Source organism: Poecilia reticulata, linkage group LG1, assembly GCF_000633615.1.
Source record: "Poecilia reticulata strain Guanapo linkage group LG1, Guppy_female_1.0+MT, whole genome shotgun sequence".
Lineage (NCBI taxonomy): Eukaryota > Metazoa > Chordata > Actinopteri > Cyprinodontiformes > Poeciliidae > Poecilia > Poecilia reticulata.
The window spans coordinates 6543751-6557608 of record NC_024331.1 but is presented as its reverse complement, the minus strand read 5'-3'; the positions used below and the strand labels follow the sequence as shown (position 1 = coordinate 6557608).

General features: G+C 38.9%; 3 protein-coding genes across 3 annotated transcripts; 2 read left to right on the top strand and 1 right to left on the bottom strand.

Moving 5' to 3' along the window:
* Nucleotides 1-13: 13 nt before the first annotated feature.
* Nucleotides 14-4428, top strand: LOC108166132 (persephin). The gene has a single exon (XM_017303771.1). It carries the CDS (start codon nucleotides 3529-3531, stop codon nucleotides 3982-3984), a length of 456 nt encoding a protein of 151 aa, XP_017159260.1. The 5' UTR covers nucleotides 14-3528; the 3' UTR covers nucleotides 3985-4428.
* An 823-nt stretch (nucleotides 4429-5251) lies between these two features.
* Nucleotides 5252-9084, bottom strand: wdr83 (WD repeat domain containing 83). The gene is made up of 10 exons (XM_008423650.1): nucleotides 8911-9084; nucleotides 8567-8681; nucleotides 7899-8019; nucleotides 7550-7655; nucleotides 7384-7432; nucleotides 6972-7098; nucleotides 6799-6866; nucleotides 6592-6700; nucleotides 5904-6018; nucleotides 5252-5783 (listed from the first exon to the last, which is right to left on the bottom strand). Exons 2-10 carry the CDS (start codon nucleotides 8667-8669, stop codon nucleotides 5604-5606), a joined length of 978 nt encoding a protein of 325 aa, XP_008421872.1. The 5' UTR covers nucleotides 8670-8681; nucleotides 8911-9084; the 3' UTR covers nucleotides 5252-5603.
* A 107-nt stretch (nucleotides 9085-9191) lies between these two features.
* On the top strand, nucleotides 9192-13027 carry wdr83os (WD repeat domain 83 opposite strand). The gene is made up of 4 exons (XM_008423777.2): nucleotides 9192-9340; nucleotides 9901-10006; nucleotides 11005-11102; nucleotides 12358-13027. The coding sequence occupies exons 1-4, from the start codon at nucleotides 9291-9293 to the stop codon at nucleotides 12422-12424; spliced, it is 321 nt and encodes a 106-aa protein (XP_008421999.1). The 5' UTR covers nucleotides 9192-9290; the 3' UTR covers nucleotides 12425-13027.
* Nucleotides 13028-13858: the final 831 nt, after the last annotated feature.

Here is a 13858-nt window from a genome sequence, read left to right as displayed (position 1 = left end):
GATAGTCCCACTCTGTCAAACAACATCCAAACTACTTTTAGCACCAGACAATTCAAACAGCTCCAGCTACGTCTCATTATTCTACCACTGTGAATGTTGCTCTGATTGGTGAAAATGGCTTCATAGAGGGCGTCCACTGTCTGGAACAGGTGTCCACTGTCTGGAACAGGTGTCCACTGTCTGGAACAGGTGTCCACTATCTGGAACAGGTGTCCACTATCTGGAACAGGTGTCCATTTTTGTAAACTTCTCTCGCCATCCAACCCCAAATGTAACCCCAAATGTTCTCAAATGGATTTAGATGAGGGGAACAAAAGAGAGGTGTTATTTCTACGTTAAAAATCCTTTGTCAGGCGGGCTTTGCCTGACAACACAACTTGAAGCTCCACTGTCCCATTGCAGGAAAAAGTCCACTAGATCAGGGTGGAGCTCGGAGCTCATCATCATATAGAAACATTACAGACAATGACTCCAAATACAAATTTTTGCTAAGATCTGGGTTTTAAATGCTCTTTTGACCAGCTGAACAGCCTATTTCAGTTGGTTGCTTGCAATAACTTGCTTCCCCTCCCCCCAACTTCTACGTATTTATTGGTTAGCATTACACTCTACTGGCCTCAACAAAGATGGCGACCTACAACCATCTGAAGCTCAGCAGCTTTATTAGAAAACAATGCTGTTACTCCTGACTTTATTATTTTTTGTGAGGACGCTCAGACAGAATGTGTGTTTTCAGTTAGCGGCTCTCATGGACACAGGTGCTGATTGACCCTCATGGACGAAGCGGCCGCTGAAGCTGGCTTCCGATTGCAGCTTCTTAAAAACAATGTGGCCGACGTTGAGACCATTTTTCATCTGGTCTTAGCATTTTGATCAGAAGTGTAATGTTCCAAATATCAAAACTTCACCTCCAAACTCAGATCCAGTTCCTACTTTTGGATATATTGTCTACTTGAGCTAATGTGTGACTTTGGATGAGGTGAGAAGAAATTAAAGAGAAATTTTATTGTAGAGTTTGAGTAATCTTCTACTTGTTTGCACACCTGTTTCATTTTYATCAACTCATTTATCATGTGCAAGCTCAAAACTATCATCCTGAAAAGAAGTACTAAAATTCCTTGCAGTAAATTTTGGTAGCTAGTTCTATTTTAGGATTTACGGATAGTTCCTTAGTAAATCACATCAGCGGAGTTATAATCGATGAGCCTGTTTAAAAGTCATAAATATGGTAAGAGCTTTATTGGACATGCTGCGTTTGTCTAAAAAATTCTAACAGAAGCCAGGAATTATGCGCTTAAAAATACAACATTRAATACAGTTCCTGCACTGTAATAAATTTTGAATATTTTGTATTTTACCATTATTTTTTAAATAAACTCAGTTTTATTTTTGATTCTATCCATTCCACATTTTGCCGTTTGTGTGGGGTTGTGTCAATATGTGCATGGTTTTCACAGAAATGTGATGCTGTGACTAAAACGTCTTTATTTCAGGTTTCCTCCGTCTGAGGAACGTTGCTCCAAACGTCTGCGTTCAGATCCGACTAAGCCAAGTTGCCTTTTTTTTTTTTTCAGAGAAAGCAGCTCTTCTCCTGCTTTCCCCTCTAACAGGCCGTGGATGTGCAGTATTTTTCTGAACATTTACTAAGGGAAGCACAGCATGTTCAGCCTAACTGGAAACTCTTGTGTGTGTTGCAGCTTCTCTGACCATTAGGTGAAGTTGCAGGGACATCCGCTCCTGATTTTGAATCATTTGGAATAATGTTTTTTTTTAACTCTAAAATGAGCAACTTTTTTGTCTTATAAATCCTCCGATGTTGATAGGAAGCAGCAGCTCTCCTAACTTTGGCATGAAACAATTAATTAGACTCAGAAAAAAGGGCAATTTTCTGAAAGAAAAAAAAAAAAAAAACAGTCAGAGCCGTAATGAGCCAAAGCTGTACAAAAAATATACATTTTGCAATTTAAGATTAAAAACATCTTTGTCTGTAAATATGTTATAACCAAAACTCTGGTGTTTTAGCTTCCCTTGGTTCAGATTCACTAATTTACTAATAAAGAAATGCTATGTTATTGTATTCTAGGCAATAAAATGTTTGAATTGTCTGTTTATTGCATATTTTAACATATTTGTTACTTTGTGTAAAAAAGACTTGACTGATTAAACRAAAAATATACCCTGCATTTTATATTTATATTTGTTAAAAGAGATCAAAAATAAAGTCTACTTCCCAATCATGGTGGTGTATCTCATAAAAACGCCCTTAAAAATTAAAGTGTGTGGAATRATCCAAKGAATTGTACAAGTATTGATGGTCTAAATGTTCCGGTTTGGTGTCACGGTGAGCATGTAATCAGCAAAATATATTTTCTGAGTCATCAGTGAATTAAACAACAATAAAAAATAAATCAGCCAGTCTTTCTTCTCTAYCTGAATGATTTGGTTTGCCAAATAAGGAGCTGAGGTGTTTGCCCTGCGCCCTCGTRGTTTAGACGGGGCTCCGAAGTGCTTTTTTTTTTCAATCTCTGAATTCCACTCGCTGCCCGTTTGGGCCCTGTAATCGTTGCATAATGCATATTCTACATGTCAGCCACACATTGCTGGTGAAATCCCTCAATTTATCACCCATTGAGGAATTCCTCCTGCACCAGGCCGTGTTCTAATTATAAAACTCTGATTCTCCTCCTTTTTTCTCCTTTTTTTGCTGCTCGACCTTTTTGATGTCCTTTCTTCTGACCCCTGGATTTAGCATGTAGACTGGGATTAGAGACAAAAAGCAGACTTTACCACAGGTAATTCCACAATAACTCAGCGGGGCTTTTAGCAAACGTGTTTTTGTTTTCACGTTTCCTATACTCGTAATTTTTTGCATTTTTGTCTCAAAGATATTTAATTCATGAGCGTATCTGTCTGGCTTTGAACTGATTCATTCATCGCTCATATTTATTGTACCTTAACTGTCCAAAATGTCTTTAAAAAATAATTAAATAATAAAACCATCAACCTTTTGGRAACCCATACCRTTAGTGGCCGGCTTCCTTTGGAAAAACACCTGTGGGGGAAACACTTTGTGATTTACACCAACGAATAAAATCCCAACAGGACAAATTCTGGGTCAAGCGCCCGCCTGCTCCTCCTTTCACTCCGCGTCAGTCTCAGGTGAGCGAGAAAGAGTTGACTGGCAAGTAACGGGTTAGTGTCTGGTCTCCCCCCTACACCTCCTCGTCTCATCCGCCCCTCTTCTTCATCCCGGAGTGATATATATTGGAGTTCGTGACTCGTCTTCATCTAAGGCATCACTTCTAGACGGACGCACGCAGACGTCTCCGGTTTGTTTCGAGGGATTGAACTTGACGAAGACCAGACCCGTGACCATGAAACCCTTTCTAAAGGTTCTYGTGATTCTGTTCTGCATCGGCAAGGTAGAAGGCCTCTGGCTGAGGTCTCTGATTGGTAAGTAGGGACGTCGTGACCCATCGATTTAGGGATAGCACAAATAAGTTAAGGAAGCATGCTGTTACAAGGTCGATGAATTTGTCTTTTCCAGGCCAAAAGCAGAAACCCGTGTCGCCTTCAGACGAGGACAGAAGAAGCGGATTTTTAACAACAGAAGAAATCCAAAGGGAAGGCTCCGGAGACGAGCCAGTCCCGGTCCGGATGCGGCGCTCCGCTCCCGACTCCCAGTGTGGCCTCCACTCCGTCTTGCTGCAGGTGCGGGACCTGGGGCTGGGCTACGACTCAGACGAGACGGTCTTGTTCAAGTACTGCGGGGGGTCTTGCCCCCGCGCCCGCTCCAACTACGACCTCACGCTCAGCAACCTGCTGCTCAGCGGGCGGCTTCCGCAGCYGGCTCCCGGAGAGCCGTGGCACAGCGTGCCGTGCTGTAGGCCCACTCACTACGAGGACATGGCCTTCCTCGACAACTCGCACCGCTGGCACAAGGTGGAGAAACTCTCCGCCGCCACTTGCAGCTGTGCAGATTAAAAATGGCCCGAATCGAGGGGAATAAAGAAGGGGCAGGTGGGAGAGAGCTGAAGATATGCGGAGAGGACAATTTGACTTATAAAATAACTTTTTTTTTCCTCCGAAAAGAGCCTTCATAAGCAGATTCTAATGTTTGACTCAGATTTCTGTGTTTTATCCATAATAGACAGGAGGGACACGATTTAGATATCCAGGAAGCATTGCTTTGTGAGTTCATGTTATTTTGAATTAAGGCAAAAAAATGGAACCAATGCTTTAACTTGAATTACAAAATAATTGTAAATAAGCTAATATCTATTTATTATTAAAAAAAAAAAACATGGAAATTTTTTTTTAGCTCTTTAGAAATGTTTCCCAATTTACAAACGATGCTGAATTAAGCTCCAAAATTGTTCAGCTACATAAAGTGTACATATGTGAAAACTAAAGATATTTATTTATTTAATGTTTGTTTTTTTTGTAGATCAGGTTAATTTATTTTGTAATGGAGTCACGTTTAATTAAAATTAACTTTTTTCTTTTTTTTCAGTTAATGTAAAAATGCATTAAACATGATGTGGTTTCATTTATGCTGTGTGTGTTGTGTTTTCTATCAATAATGCTTTTTCTGAGCTTTTTCAGCTTACATTAACAAATACAATATTTTTCTTGTATTGGGTCAAAATCCACTATCCTCATGCCGACTGCATCAACATGCGTTAAATGAGCTGAATTTTTAAAATATGCATAATGCAATACGTTACATCAGCTAAATATTTTATTTTTGTTCAGTTTGTATAATTCTTGAAATTTGCATTTCATTTTGTAGTWATCGGCTGACATTGCAGAGTTTCAGTCTCTTTAAAAAAATTGCATGCATGTGGAGTCTTTTCAGTTATACTGTTAAAATATTTAAATTATTCTCACTATTATTATCAACTTAGAGAAATGCAAGGTTTTTCTTTTCAAACTCCACAGTGAGACAAGAAGTCTGTAAGGTTTTATTCTTCTATCATGTATCACAATAGTGTACATCAGGTTAGGTATAGTAAAAAAAATAGGGGGGCAGTCCRGGTATAGAAAAACTTCAGTTCAGTTTGTTACATTACGGCATTAAACTTTTTTTTAAATCAACTATTGTGGTTGATGAAAAATTTATATTCAAAACAGGTGAAACAATCAGAATTTATCTGCATATTTTYGATTTTTCCACTGTCTCGTTTCAACTGTTTTGACGACTTCACCTTCACTGTCAAGCAAACCCAGATAAAAGCAAATAACCCCAAAAACAAGAGTGATATGTGATTTATTTCCTTTGATCAAGTATTTTATCAGTTCTAGCTCAGCACCTTGTTTGGTTAATATTTCCATCTCTGACTGACCAATGAAACACAGATCAATATCAGATTATATAAGAGAAAAATGTTGGTCTTTTTTTTAAATGACWCTTCAAAGGTTCAAATGTTTCATGTCTGACAGGATTACTACAGGACAAGGTCCCATATTTTCTTAATTAAGAGCAAATTCCAGCCGAAAAGCCCTGTGCTTACAAGGACAGATGGTGAATATCAGAAAATAAGGAAATTTCTTTAGTTCATGTCACAATATTTTACGTCTCCAACAGAGGAATTAAAGTCCATTCAGCCGTTCTGACTGACCGGGGTGTCGTCCTGTGGCTCCTCTGGCTGTGGCTCCTCTGGCTGTGCCCCCCACACCTGAACGCGGCCCTCCATGGCTGTGAGGAGGCAGGTCTCTGTGGGGTGGAAAGACAGCGACTGGACGACTGCTTTTCCCACTGGCAGCTTTAACGACAACGATCCCTTCGGTTCCATACGGACACAAGACATGTTTGGTCAGATTTCAATCTTAAAAGATCATATTAAAGTTTTTAAAATGTAAACATTGAAGAGGATAGTGAAGCTGTTTAACTTCCCGCTTACTTCCACCAGGTCCCAGCAGTAGACGTGTCCGTCCTCTGAGCAGCTCAACACGTGGGTGTCTTTACTGGACAGGCAGCAGTCCAACTTGTAGCCCTTCATCTTGTGTCCAGTGTATCTACACGAGTCCACATCACCAGACACAATACTGATGTCAAAGCAAATCATTTACCTAAAGCAATTTACACCAGCTAAAACTACCCTCTTTTTTAAGTAAAAATAAACACGTTTTATTGACTTAGGTTCTTTTTAACTGTTCAAATCACATCTAATATATTTAATGTGTTGTTCTAACACAAAAAAACGATAAACAAATAGATATTTTTTGTGTGTATCGCACAGGTTCAACTTATATTTCAGCAGGATATCAACTCTGGAGGCCAGTCTGATACGAAATRTGAACTTGATACATCTAAAAATACCTAACATTTTAAAACTTATCAGTAAAATGTGAACTTATATCGAGTTACATTTGATGCAAAAAGCAGGATGCTTGCACCAACCCAACAGGTGGCAGCAAAGTGTTTGATCCAAGTCATACAGTTCAAAGGCAATGCCAAAAAAGACTGAGGAAATGAATACAAACTAACCGTTGCAGTTTTATAGCAGTTTTTTTTCTCTTGTTTTGCTTTTTCTGATAGGAAATATTAWGCTATGAGACCACAAACATTAAATATATATAAGCACTCACTCTCCCAACATTTCCCCAGTGCTCTTGTCCAGAAGTCTCACTTTTGAATCCAAGCTGGAGCTCAGGGTGCACTGCCCGTCCTGACTGAAACACACGCATGTAATGGGACCTGGAACGCACAGACGTACACAGTAATAAACGACTTTCGGTTTTTATTTCCCCCGCTCAAAATGAATTTCACAAAAACATTGAAATGAAGTTGCTGACTGCTGATGAGGTCAACGTGAAGCTGCCCCATCCTCAGGTCGTAACGCCTCACTCTGCCGTCCACCGACCTAAACGCGAGAAACGGCAAACTCTGTCACTGAACGCCGTCAGAACTCTAGGAGGGGAATGGCTTCTTWGCGATAAATGTAGYAATTCATTTATGATTTGCTGACCCAGTGAGCAGCTCATGTTGTGAAACTTTAAGGCTGCTTATGCTGTCGCGAGCCTCGTCTAGAACCTGGATGGGCTCGTTTCTTCTGGATTTCGTGTCCCAGCATCTCACTGTGCCGTCTATGGAGCCTGGATGATGTGGAAAGACAAAAAAAAAAAAACAAACAAACATAAAAATCAGAAATAAAAGCTACATGAAAAGAGTACTGAAACACTACATATAATTAAAGTTAAAAAAAAAGAAAAAAAGAAGAGAACTCACATATGCAGAAAATTACATTTAAAAAAATGCATTTGYATAAATGAAAAATAAACACCAGAAATGTAAAACCTTCCAACTCGTGACCCAGCAGTAGCACAAAATGGCTTTATTCCAGAGTACATAGTGGACATTTTCCACAAGCGATGACTCACCAGATAAAATGACCGTTGCCTCCTCATTAAACTGCACACAGTTAACTTTCTTCAAAGAGAGAATAAAATAAAAAAAATTGTATCAATGATGGATCAAAATATGGAGGCTCATGTAGGATTTCCAGCGCTGTTTACATTTTTAATACAATAAGTGATTTTAACTCACCCCGGCGTGTCCTCTGAGCTTGCGTGTGACCTGACCCGTTGCAACGTCCCACAGAATCACAGTTTTGTCCGAGCTGCAGGAGCAAAGCTGACTGTTGTCATAGGAACTGTCAAAACAGGAGGCGAGAAGGAACATACCTGTTATTTCCTGCAGAGGGTGTGTGTTGAATGTCGGATGTTGTGGTTTAAATGGGACAATTTGCCCTAAAATCATCATGATTAAAGACAGCATCGCCTATTGCGTCTTCGTCTTAATACTTCCCGCATTTTTGGCATTCACTCTTTATGTTTTCTGAATCCCATCCTGTGCACAAATAATTACTTCTGAAAACCGAAGCAAACGCCCTCACCCATCGGCGTCCAGAACCTCATATCCATGACCGCTGTAGGTCTTCAGCAGCGTCCCTCGGCCAACGCTCCACAGCTTTAGGGATTTGTCACTGCCGCAAGACAGCAGGTAGCTTCCATCCACTGGCAGAATGTACAGCGAACGAGAGAAAGAGGGACATGAGCGTCTTGTCATACACTGCTGTGTTTTCTTATGCCTTTGTCTAAATTCTGAAATATTCACAGTATTGTTTTCTGTTTGTCTTTACAGTTCTTTCCGGTTCTAGTGGTCTTTATATGACAGTGTTGAGACAGGAAGGCAGGTTACTGGGGGTGGGAGGAAGTGGGACTCACACCTGTGACAGTCCGTAGAGGACTAAAGGGTCTCCGGGTCGCACGATTTAGCCCTGGGTCTCCATAATATTGTTTCTAAACTGATCTAAAACTGGATGTGAGGGAAATATGCTATCTGTACTCCTCTTGTTTGCCAATTCCAATCTGCCTGTTGTATTAATCCAGGTTTGTATGAGTGACATAAAACTGATTTATTATTATTTCTGCCGCTTATTGACTCCATCCACACCTTCTGAAACTAGTAATACAAAAGGAGCAGGTTACAAAGGAAGGGGGGGAGAAAAGCAGCAAATGTCTAAAAACAATTGTAAAAAGCTAGGATTATGACGACTCGTACCATTGAAGCGAACGGCTCTAACAGCTCCTTGCTGACAGTTAATGGTCCTCAGAAGATGCTGAGGAAGCTGAGGAGGCTGAGGTTTGGGTTGAGGAAACGCCATTAGTTATAGGACCTRTGAAGTGAAGCATGTCGGGCAAACACTTAAACACAAAATACCTCATGGCTTATTTCATGTTCAGTATTTTTACTTTACGTAAGAATAAATTTTACTTTTTTTTCTAAATTAGTGTTGATGGAGCTTTAAGTCCTGAGCAAGTTTCTTTTAATTAGTAACGAAAAATATGACCTACARCATTGATATACGTTTACTTCATAAGTCAAAAGTAACTTTTTGAGGTTACCTGCTGGAGATTTTTTAACCAGGTAGTGTTTCGGGAAAAGACATTTTCTGTATTTGTTTAAAGCAGTTGAAAAAAGTAAATCAATCCGCAGCTTTGTACACCACCAACAGCTTAGTTTTTCTTATTTCACTCGCTRTGACTGCTAGCACGAGCAGAGTACGCGGAAGCAATACACGCTGGGGTTCAACGGCACTTTCAAAATAAATGTTCAAAAACTGTTTTCCTCCGTTCTCCCATAAGCTGTCCAAAGCTTTTATATTGAAAGTAACCGGAAACGATCCCTGTTCTTTTTTCCCCTAACCGAGAAGGCTGTGGGTCGCTAAGCGGACTTTTAAATATACTTCCCGTTACTTCCATATAGGATAAAGTTATAACTAAACATGTCTACTAACAGTATGACGGACCCGAGGAGACAAAATAAGATTTTAAGGTGAGTTTTGTGTCTGTTAGTTTTAAAAAAGCAAACCAAGCTGAATGAATTAGCTGACCAACAACAGCTAGCTAGTGCTAACCCAGTCACTCGTGAGGACTTTACTGTGGGATTAGTACTAGGTGATTAGAAGCCATAAAGCCGACAGTTATTATAACAGTACAATGATTAACTATTGGAGTTTAAAGTCAGGTGGCATTTACACAARAAGTTATTGTCAGGGTGTACCTAAATTTTGTCACAATTTAAATTTCACTGGTTTGARTTGCCTTTAGTTGTATCAGCTCGTCTCTGGTATTTTTTAAAGAAGYTCTTGGACCAATTTAAGCATTTATTTGTATGTTTTATATGTTAGAAGACTATCCACAAGAGGGCAGTGTAGCTGCTTGTGGTAAGAAATTGATACGTGCCTTTTAATTATCATTCAAACGTGAAAATTGCATTATTTGTTCCTGACTCGCCAGACAGTAAGATGTACAAAAGTATGATAAAAGTCTATTATGCCTATTACGGTCTCATTTTCTTCTTATTTTGGTTAATATACGGTTTTGTTGTTGCAGATACAAGCCCCCCAGCACAGAGACCAACCCCACACTAGAGGACCCCACTCCTGACTACATGAACCTGCTCGGCATGATCTTCAGCATGTGTGGGCTCATGCTTAAGGTAAAAAAAAAAGAAAAAATAACTGTGTGCATTTTCAAAGCTAGATCTCCATCAATCAGAGTTTTGTGGCTGATCTCTGAAGCCAAAATCTACTTAAAATTATCCGGTTTGCTTTCTAAAAACTAAAATCAGCAATAGTCAAGAAAAGTCTTTCCCAGCTTTTTTGCCATAGGTCAACTTTCACCAATGTTTGTGAGAGAAATCTCATTGTAAATAAGAATTTTACTCAAGATATTTCAAAACAAAGACAAAGAGTTTGTCCWAGTAACTCTAAAAGCAGTCTTTGCACGTTTTCTAAAAATAGTAGAGTTATATCTTAGCTCTAAAGTGTCCAAAAAGGCTGCCTGCATTTCTCTATAATTCCCAACAGATGGAGATGKTTGTCAKTCAGGRCCAGTGGATCTGAAACTGGTTTTCTCCTGGTCACCATAGAGTTTATCGATGCGTCTTTATTCACAGCTACACAGTTGCATTTCCCGTCTCTATTGTTCCGAGTCTCAGTGGGTGTTGATCTGCGCCSGCTGGAAGCCTGCTACCCTTCACTGATAGGCATGAAGGGTAGACCTTGGTCTATCCCAGTTGTTCCATTTAGAAGATTAAAGGTAAACTCACCTTTTAAATAAAGGGATGAAGGGCAGCTGCTGACCTTCAACACAAGGGACACCATTAGCTACCCGCAGCCTGTGGTAAACTGGTGCGCACAGTTCAGTGATGCAAATTTAGTTTSATTAACTTATCCATCTCCGGTAATATTTTGTATTTTTTTCATAAATGAGATTAAGTTCAGTTTATTCATATAGGATTTGCGACAAATTTCGCCCATCGAACCAAACAGAACTATCCTGGTTATGGACCTTTTTATGCAGTCAGTTCAAAGTCAAATGCATGTATTCCAATTTGATTTACTCCCTTGTGAAGTCGTTTATTGTAACCGATTTAAAATCAACAAAAAYGCTCTTATTTTCTTTTAAAATGAAATAAAAGTTTGTGTGTTTCAGCTGAAGTGGTGCGCCTGGATCGCCGTCTACTGCTCCTTCATCAGCTTTGCAAACTCCAGAAGTTCAGAAGACACCAAACAGATGATGAGCAGCTTTATGTGAGTACTCCAACTTCATTTTTCTATATTACGTTGATTTATATACGTATYGCTTATGCCAATTAGACTGAGATGTTAAACTGTTAAGCTTGTGTTAGGTGTAAGAGCCCATAATAAGTTTAACGTTGGTGCTGCAGAATGATTAGCTCAGCAGAAAACTGCTAATCGAGGAACTTGAGTAAAAGTTGGTTCAGAGCCAGTGTTGGGACGTTGGTCCAAAGCCAAGATATAATTAAAGTATCTCAGGTGTCATTAAGTGAAGGTAAAGGACCTGAACAGGGTAAACGTGCTGTGGAGGGTGACTGTCACTGAGGTTAATAGTGTGAAACTTTGTGTTATGGCCAAGGTAGATCAATGAAAAATACAATATGGCAATGGGGGTACATTGTACATTGCTGCCAAGAAACACAGACATTTCTAGATTAATTGTACATGTTTATAAGAAAAATCTTGATTTTTTTTTTTTTTTTTTATGTTAAACTTAAGATGTATTTGCATTGTAAATTGAAAAATTTGTTTGGGAAAATGTTTTTTTTTTTTTTTTAATTTATTTACAAAAAAAATTCAATATTCTATCAGTTGTAAATGTGCAAGAAAAATTTCATAAATTTATTTATTCTATGATTAGAATATCCTATGACATTACAAAATGAAAAATCTGTTATATATATATAATATTAGGGGGAAAAAAAACAGTTTTCTGAGACTAAAGTCATATATTTGCGATGTGGACTGCATCGAGTTTGTACTGTCTTACTGACACAGGAAAAGTGCCTGAATGCGTCACTTACACAAAATCATGTCTCTTAAATTTACCAACTCAATGGTGGTGAATGTCTGACTTTATAATCTCTAATAATCCCTAATCTTCATTTTATATATAAAAAGTAGCTTTTCTATAAAAAAAACACTCAGATGTGYATATGAGAGCTTTATAAAACAATAATAAGAGACTGCAATGAAACAGTTATTTCCTGCATTTTGTTTTCTGTTTAAAATAAGTGTAGACAAAAACTATTTACCAAATTTTGAAGAAGAGTTTTTATATGCTAATCAAGACAAAGTTRGCAGTGGTCTCTTTCAAAAGGGCACTAGTTCCTGTTTGTATGAGGGAGTAGCACACAAGACTAGTRGTCATAATGTTATTCCTGATCTGTATATTAAAGTTGGTTAGATAAACATAATTGTTTCCAAATTTCTGTTAAACTTTACAACAAGGTTGCACATTTAACATCCAATGTTTTGTGTTTCTTAGGTTGTCTATCTCAGCCGTAGTGATGTCATACCTCCAGAACCCACAGCCAATGTCTCCACCATGGTAACCAAGGGCCAGTCACAAAAGAAAGCAGAAGCTGGGCACACCTGCCTCATCTCCCTGCAAAAAATTACTGGAGACGTCTATTAGCAACAACAGAAGAGAAATGTTAGTCATGTTTTAACCCTGTATGATTTTTTTTCTTTTTGGTTGCTGATGAAATCTTTAAATATTATATTAGCTTTTTTTGCATACTTTTTTTTGCAAAAAATTAATGGAGACGTCTATTAGCAACTGATGAAATCTTTAAATATTATATTAGCTTTTTTTGCATACTTTTCTGAATAAAATGGTCTGGTTATTTACAAAAAGCCGCTGTCCAGTATGTGTCTAAAAAGTGTGACGAGGGATTTTGGGATGCCTAAGAAACAAACTTTCTTTTATACACGTTTTAATGCAACAGCGGATTATTCTACTTTTACTATGTTAATTTGCTCAGAATCACATAAATTAAAACCTTCATTTCTTTTCAGTTRCATCAAAACTGGCATAAACCGTTCTGTCTGACAGGATGGTGGTATTTTACAAAGCCGATAATGTTGAAACCCTCWGAATTAAATCACCCTCACAATAAAATGTATGCTCATAAACCTTAAAAAAGTCTTTTGTCTGTCGTTCTCTCGTTTCTCATTTGTTGAAGCCACTGACTGCATTAACTGCATGAGTAGCTCTGCTGATTACAGACACGAACCTGGAAGTCAGCTGGACGCGAGACTGATTTAATGCTATATAACTCACGTCCCTCCAGGGCTGGCTCTGACGCAGCTTTGCCGACTGGGCACCACAGTTGCATGGCTTTCTGCCACGTTTCAGCAAGCTCCACTATATTTTCTCCTGACTCCGACTGCTAACTGACTCGTTTGTCTTTCAAGCCGTCAAACCTCACACCCTTTGCCCGTTGTGGTGATTGTTTTTCCTTCTACTCTTTGAGTTAGTGGTGCCTTTTGTTGATAACTAGGAAAGGATATTGAATCTAATGCAGTGAGRAGTGATCTCGGGGAGTTACACCCATCGATTAATCGAGATATTAGTCGACGGGGTAATTTATTTCCTTTGCCTTCGCAATCTTAGTGCGATACTGAAAAGGTTCGCGGAAAATGTCACGGTCGGACAGCGGTGAAGCAGGGTTTGTCCAGTTCTTCAATTACACAAACCATGTGCGCAAGACAGGTTGGTGATGGTACAGAACAAAAAAAACCCCATGGGGTATAAATAACCCTGTCTTATAAAATGTATGCAAAATTACAGGTTTAAAATGTCAAATTCATTTAAAAACRGTAAGTTAATTACAGGTCTTTAACTTTGTCGTGGCAGGACTATTTAATCTTGTATGCAGGGGCRRATCTAGAAAAATATCTATGGGGTGGCAAGAAGGGGGCAGGGATTTTATCAGGGGTGGCAGCATTTGCCTATATCCCTTCTGGTCCCTTGCTGTACCAAC